The 7,622-nt window shown below is 36.8% G+C and overlaps 1 protein-coding gene across 1 annotated transcript in view; it reads left to right on the forward strand.

The window, feature by feature from the left end:
- LOC104627148 (nucleolar RNA helicase 2-like) overlaps window positions 1-7,622 on the forward strand; it is a gene marked incomplete at its 5' end in the record, with an annotated part of 13,863 nt that overhangs the window by 4,600 nt on the left and 1,641 nt on the right. Inside the window, 8 exons of the mRNA XM_010295265.1 lie at window positions 452-637; window positions 1,193-1,338; window positions 2,328-2,477; window positions 3,121-3,282; window positions 4,045-4,164; window positions 4,987-5,060; window positions 5,404-5,563; window positions 5,871-6,005. Of these exons, the coding sequence (XP_010293567.1) occupies window positions 452-637; window positions 1,193-1,338; window positions 2,328-2,477; window positions 3,121-3,282; window positions 4,045-4,164; window positions 4,987-5,060; window positions 5,404-5,563; window positions 5,871-6,005 (1,133 nt within the window). The remainder of the gene's footprint in view (window positions 1-451; window positions 638-1,192; window positions 1,339-2,327; window positions 2,478-3,120; window positions 3,283-4,044; window positions 4,165-4,986; window positions 5,061-5,403; window positions 5,564-5,870; window positions 6,006-7,622) is intronic.

Here is a 7,622-nt window from a genome sequence, read left to right on the forward strand (position 1 = left end):
TCATTGTAGTGTATCCTGAGACATTAGGGATAAATTTTTTTTCCCTGCAGAACTTAAGGAAGGAGGTGATTTCAGTAATTGGATAGTCAAATAAAGAAAAGTTTTTTTAAGTTTCCAATTAAGGTAGACAATTTGGGAAGAGCTAACTATTTCCAAAGTATGTTAAAAGCAGCTTTTTGTTTTGCCAGTTTATTTAAATCATGAGGAGAGGGAAGGGAGATGGGAAATTTTTTTTTCATTCAGGAAGAGCAGTAGAACTTCTACTTTTGTTTTTTTTCTCCCAAAGTTTTCTCCTCCCATTTATCATTTGTTCTCACATTTGTAAGGGGAGTACTTATGAATGGTTTAAGAAGCCTTTGTTTCATTATTACTTAGCTACTATGTGTTTCTATTGTATAGAATGCTCCCTAGTTCACTGCTAACGCCTCTTCTGCTCTTCCCTGTTTATCAGTTGATCTCATGAGAAGTGGCATTGACATTTTGGTTGGGACACCTGGTCGAATCAAAGACCATCTTCAGAATGGCAAGCTGGACCTTACCAAGGTGAAACATGTTGTACTTGATGAAGTTGACCAGATGCTGGACATGGGATTTGCTGAACAAGTGGAAGACATTTTACGAGTTGCATACAAGAAGGGTAATCTAGATATTTAAACAAATAGTAGGAAATATTAGTGATAATTTAGCCTGCTAAAATTCAGGTATCTTTTTTTGCAAGTTGCAAGTTGGCTTTGATTAGAAATGACTGAATTCTATATATTGTAGGAAAGGTACTGTGAATGCGGTACATGAGGAAGTGTGGCAAAAGTGGGAATTGTTCATAGGACCTTTGCAAAGCTTAAAATACAGTACCTAGGGGCCTGTAAATAACTGTCTTTGATACCTATCTGTAAGTTGTACTTGGACTTCGTCCAGTTAAATGAATTAGAAGCTTTTTACCCTTTTCACCACTTGGAAATAGACTGGATTTTTGGTTATAGTAACTTTTTTCCTAATCCTGAGAATATGTAGACTTTCTAGAGTATTTTTTTCTCCAGATATTAGTAGTTCATACATTTAAAAAGTAGAATTGTCTTCTTTATTTTATATACTGACAGTTGACCTCATATTTTTAATAATTTGTATAATTGACTTGTATACATCTGTAAGGTGAAACATAAGAAGTTTGTGAAATGTTGTTCTGTGTTTTAAGATTCTGAAGACAATCCTCAGACGCTACTGTTTTCTGCAACTTGCCCACATTGGGTGTACGATGTGGCTAAGAAATACATGAAGTCTAGATATGAACAGATTGACCTTATTGGAAAAAGAACTCAAAAGGCTGCTACAACAGTAGAAGTGAGTAATCTGTCTAATGTGGAATGTTTTCAGGCCTTTTCCCTTTTCCTTTACGCTACAGTCATCCCATCCTAAGGTACATTACCAGGGTTATGTTGCAAGTTGTACCTTATGCTTAAAAAATAATTCTCAAAACATTACAGCTACTCAGACTGTTTCTAGGTTTAGGATCTGTCTCCTCACAGCATCCAGCAGCCTTATAGACATCTCAGGTAGAGCGAGGATTCAGTTAGCAGTTTTGTTGGTTTTCAGAGAAAAGCAGTATCTGATTTTGTGCAAGTAGGAAGCAAAAGGCACACATTAACATCAACATGGCTCTTTCAAATCACCACAGACAGCACAGTCAAATTCTGTATTCTTTGTACAGGTTTTTTTTCAAACTTCCAGTGGTATCTCACCTCACTAGGCCTTTGCTTGCTATGCGGTAAATAACATAGCAAGGAATACAATACATGTATGCCAGAAACCTGAATTAATTACCTTGATAAAATAAGATACTGTTTCCGCTTAAGCATGGCTTAACAGTTACTTTGACAGTAACAGTTAAGTTGTTGGTCACAACATAATTGTATCTGTGGGATTGAAAGAATGTTAATTTTGTGCTTGAAAAAAACTTTTAAGATACTGTATTTATTTGTTTCACTTTCTCTGACATAAAGTTGATAGAACTGCGACTATCCCTTGACTGTCCTCCAGAGAAATCGTATAACATCTCCTGTTTTTTTTCCCCCTTGCTTTAAAAAAGCAATTTGTAGACTGTCATCTTTTTTTTTCCTCTTACTGTAATTATTTTGCTTAATGTTATACTAATTATGGTGGATATAAGTGCCTTATGGATTTTATGTGTTCCAGGAACATGATTTAGCATATTTTGCCAATCAGGAAACTGTATTAACTCTTTAGTATTTCTGGATTTTTACAGTTTCAAGTGTATTAAAACAGAATCTTGTGTTTTTATGTAAGCTAAACACTGGAATTCTTTTCCATAGCATTTGGCAATAGAGTGTCACTGGTCTCAGAGAGCTGCGGTTATTGGAGATGTCATTCAGGTCTACAGTGGTAGCCATGGGAGGACCATTGTCTTTTGTGAGACCAAAAAGGAGGCAAATGAACTGGCTCTGAATGCTTCAATCAAACAGGTATGTTATCATCTGTATTAAGTAACAAAACCTGTCAGACATGTATCAGCTCTATGTTGATACCAGACCTATGCTGAGTAAGTTTTAAAGTGATTAAAACACTTGTTATTGCTGAGATACAGGACTTTCAGAATGTTTGGATTTTAAAAAAAAATCTTTGAAGCTGTAGTTAATTTTTTTTTTAGGACTATTTATATTTTAGTCCTTTAATTGGTAGTGGGGGAAATTAATATATTAAGAGGGATTAAGAAGCAACACTGTTTTGGAAAAGATGTCTAAATGAATACTAAGAAGGCCTGAGAAAATTGCTGATGACTATTTTGAAACAGCTAAGCCTTGCATAGATGGTGTGGATGACAAGTTAGAGCATAGTTGTTTTCACAGGTCACAGTAATTAGAGGTGGAGATGACACATGTTGCAATTCTGTTTTCCTACCTTTGTTAAAGGTCTTTGAGGTATATGAGTAAGAAATACTGAGTAAATATTGTAAGACACCTAAAATATAAACTCTGGTAATTCAGTTCTTCTGTGTCTTGCCGTATGTTATCTATTCAATAACAAGATGCTGTACCCAAAACTGACACATAAAATGGAGCACTGTCTTGGATTTTGGTACAGTCCTACAATAATACTGTTTTTCAGGATTGCCAGTCATTGCATGGTGACATTCCTCAGAAGCAAAGAGAGATCACGCTGAAAGGTTTTAGAAACGGTACATTTAAAGTTCTGGTTGCCACTAACGTAGCTGCCCGTGGTTTAGATATCCCTGAAGTTGACCTGGTTGTACAAAGTTCGCCACCAAAGGTAGGAGATAGTTATGTTGCATGTCTTGTATAGTTTTGTTTTCAAGTAGTAAATGCTATCAGGTGATTGTATTCACCACACAGAGTATATCAGCATTGCATTTAAGGGTAAGAAATGTCCTGATATATAGAAGTAATTTCTTAAGAGGATTTTTTCAGAGTGCATCACTGCCTAGTATGTTTAAAGATGGTTGTCTTAAAATGCTTTCTTTTAAGGCTGTTCAAAGCTTCTCCCTTCAAGGCCATGTATGGTGATTGCAGCCTGGAAGCAGTGGGAAGTGAAGGCGGCTGTTTGTCTTGCAAGAATGATTCACTAATTTGGGACATATAAGAGGGGGGACCCCAACAGTGAGAACACTGGCTGAGTTAAGAGGGTTTAAAAGAAACAAGATAATTTTTCAGTGAATTTGCTATTAATATCTCAGTAACTGTGCTCAAGTTGATATGCAAGAGAGTGAGTGGGACTGTTCTAGAGGTACACACACTCAAAATGCTTTCTCATGTTCTCTGTGGTGATGCCAAAACAAAACTTAGTTGACCCGTGCTCATGGTTCTGGCTTTCGAACTGTGATTTTTAGAGGGCTGTGGAAAAGCTTATTCACTTGACTTTAGTGAAACAATGGATTTTAATTTAATTCTCTGATGCAGTTATTTTGTGTTGTTCAGGCTTAACTGTAATAGCTTCTTCTATGTTACATGAATGCAATGAATTGATTAAGTTACTATAAATTAGATAAGTCATAAGGCTATTTATTTTGTAAAGGATGTGGAGTCCTATATCCATCGTTCTGGACGTACAGGGCGAGCTGGACGGACCGGGATCTGTATCTGTTTTTATCAGCGAAAGGAAGAACATCAGTTAAGATACGTGGAACAAAAAGCGGTAAAGTAGAGTTTTCTTCTAATCACGAGCACTCAAATGTAATGTGTTAGGGTAGCGTGTAAAATCTTCATGTTTTGTTCAGTAGTCCAATTACAGAATAATGCTATAAATCATCCAGTTGAGGTTCAGTTACCTTGCAGAGTTCGGGTACCCAGTCAGTTACTGTGGAGCAGCGAGAGCACTGCAGATTATCATGTCCATGCTTTTTCAGCAAGTGTCACTAAGATTGTACCTGTGGAAATGAGAAAAAAGCCAGCAGGATTTCAGTTTAGTGTTCACCCTGAATTATTGTCTGATTAGTGATTTCTGTATGTATAGCTTTACCGAGAACCATTACTTCCATTTTTGCACTTTGCCCACTGTTCCATGTTTGTTTTCTTGCCAACTAAGTATTCATAATACTTAATTATGTGTAAATAAATGAGTAAAACATTGAGTAAAATGATTTAGTCTCAGCACAGAAAACTCAGGCTTATATTTAGAAAGGCTGTGTAACTTGTACTTATATCCAAGTAAACCATACTAAAATTAATTTGTAGGACTTTTTTTTTTTTCCTGGAATATGCCAAAGTGGTCTCTATTTCAGTTTAAGGTCACTGGATCATTTAAACTTGGTACATAAAAGGTTTTTAAGTGTCACCCATTTCCCTGTAAGCTTAACCTTGTAATTTCCACTAGCAAAAGTTGGGAATTAAAAGATGAAAAAAGGAAGAAAAATAATAGATTTAAATGCTTGTTTCACTGGAGTACAATACTGTTTCTTTAGAACTAAATTATTTATGGTCCGCAACTTTCATCTGTATTTTGCTTTTTAAATTTCAGGGCATTACATTCAAGCGTGTTGGTGTTCCTACTGCAACAGATATAATAAAGGCTTCCAGCAAAGATGCCATCAGGTATGTTCAGTGACTCAAGCCCTGTTGTATCTTGCTCTTTCTGAAGGGCTGTTTGGATTGCCCATTGCTGTGTCTCTGAGCTCTCTGAACTGATCACTATTAAAGTCTTGGACTGGTGTTCAAAAAACGTGTGGATGTGGCGCTTCAGGACATGGTTTAGGCGACACGGTGGCGCTGGATTAATGGTTGGACTTGATGATCTTGAAGGTCCTGTCCAACCTTAGTGATTCTGTGATTCTGTGCTGTTTTTCTTCTATTCCAGAGCCTAGTAAATACTATAAATACTATTGTATAAGGTGGTTTTTTGTTTTTTTGTTTTTTTTTTTTTTCTTTAATTACTTAGGTGTCTGGATTCTGTTCCTCAAACTGCTATTGAATATTTCAAAGAATCTGCTCGGTTCCTAATACAAGAAAAGGGACCAGTTAATGCTCTGGCTGCAGCTCTAGCCCATATTTCAGGTGCTACTTCCATTGAACAGCGTTCCCTCCTGAACTCGGATGCGGTAAGGCTGTATGGCTTAATGTTTATCTTGAAGCTGAAAAACACAGTACACCTCTGTGGTGTTTGAATAGAGAATCAGTTGTCTCCTTATGATTTTGTTTAGGGGAACTGTATTTAAGCCACTAGGAACTACTAATTTAGTTAAAAGCAAGAATATAGTGTCTATAAATCTACTTGCTCTCCTGTAACTGTATCCACTTGAAAACTTAGTTTATAAATTGTGAATAAGCAGGCTTCTCCTGTCTGATAGATGGGCTGAAGCTTATTCCGCTGACTGAACGGAGCATGCCCAATTTTTTACTCTTTAGGGATTTGTTACAATGATACTACGCTGCTCTGAAGAAATAAACAACATGAGCTATGCTTGGCGAAGACTGCGAGAATTGTTGGGTGATGATGTTGATAGGAAGGTGAACAGAATGTGTTTTCTCAAGGGAAAAATGGTAAGCTTTTTTTTGTGTCTTTGATCCTGAGCTCTTCTTGTTGTAGCCTTTTCTCAGCAATTGTCAGGGGAGATATTTGGTCTTTTTTTCATTGTTCCAGGCTCTGTTGATAAGGACATGACTCCGGTAGAAGGATGGGCCTCAGTGTTTTTATTAGGGCTTAGGCATCTCAGAGGCTTAGGGCTCTGCTCCGCTGACATGCTAAGGTGGTAGTGTAATGCAGTATATAGCATGGCTGTACGGATAGAACAGGTAAAAGGCGTGAACTGTGTTTATGGTGCCTTGATGAAAAAATATAGAAACAGGATTTGGTAGGACAGTCAGTACTGGGAAAGATCACAAAGTTACTTTTTGGGTTGTCTACTTGACAGTGTTGCAATGACTGTAGCAAAGCTCGCTGAGATGGCTATTTTGAACAAAAGGGATCCCCCTCACTGCTCTTTTCTCAGAATTCACGTGTTTTCACAAGGATGAAAACGTCTCTGTCCAGGATTATTTGTGGTGACACATAGGATAAGGAATGCTTGTGTCTTGCTTTTTGTGAGTTGTAAGGCATTATTGCTGATTTGCTCTATCGTTGTGTTTTTTTTTTTTTCTGGGTGTATTTTTTGATTCTCAACGTACCCAGATCAATAAAACAGAACAGAGACATGCTGTGATACTGATGACTTAATTTGCATGCTGTCAACATATGCCATTCTCATATCCCTTCTTCTGCTGTTATTTTTTGATGCTTTCACACATCTACATTTCCATGAATACTTCATTCATATCCATGTTGAAGTTTCCAAATGTTATTACAGAGAATGATTCAGTTTGTGTTTCCCTGTTTTTGTGTGGTTTAAGGTGGTGTGGGATGGGGAGAACAATAGACAAACTAAAAAGACCCCAAAACTGAAGATGAGTTGGGAGGACACTTCAGAAGCAGATGTTGAATGAACTTTTCTGCAGAGATTTGTAATAGAAGCATTAAGATTGCTATGAGAGCAGGTAGAATGGTGGTGCCAAATGGGTGCCTTTTGGGAGTACCAAAAGGAGAGAAATGTAAAAATGGCAGGTGTTGGTGGCACCTTGTTTGGCAAATCATCAAAATTATAGCACATCTGTATGCTAGTTGGTAAACTAGAAAGCCTAAAACAAGGGACAACCTGCACTTGAACAACAGTGGTTTTTGTGTGTGTTTTTTTTTTTTTTTTGGGGGGGTTTTTTTTGGTTTTTTTTTTTTTTTTTTTTTTTTTTTTTTTTTTGGGTTTTGTTTTTTGTTTTTTAATAAAAGCAATTCTTGTGCTAGGTGCGGTTTGTATTCTCTTCTACATTGCATCTTTGTGTAAAAGTTAACCTGCATGTCTTGCTGTATGAATTTCACACATAGTTCACAAGGTTTCTTGGCCAGAAACTTCTGATTTTAAATTTGACTTGAGGACACTTCTTTCTGTCAGTGAACTATTTTTACTATTTCCATTTCTGAAATTTTTTTAATGCGTCCTTCACGCATGATATTTGATGTTGCATTAATTGGTAATATTTGTTTTATTGTCCTTGCCTGTGCCCCTTTATTCACAGCGTTGTTCTGTATTTGATGTGTAGAACACTATCTACCGATGGTTTTCCCTACCT

Source organism: Phaethon lepturus, unplaced genomic scaffold (assembly GCF_000687285.1).
Source record: "Phaethon lepturus isolate BGI_N335 unplaced genomic scaffold, ASM68728v1 scaffold16359, whole genome shotgun sequence".
NCBI classification, from domain to species: domain Eukaryota; kingdom Metazoa; phylum Chordata; class Aves; order Phaethontiformes; family Phaethontidae; genus Phaethon; species Phaethon lepturus.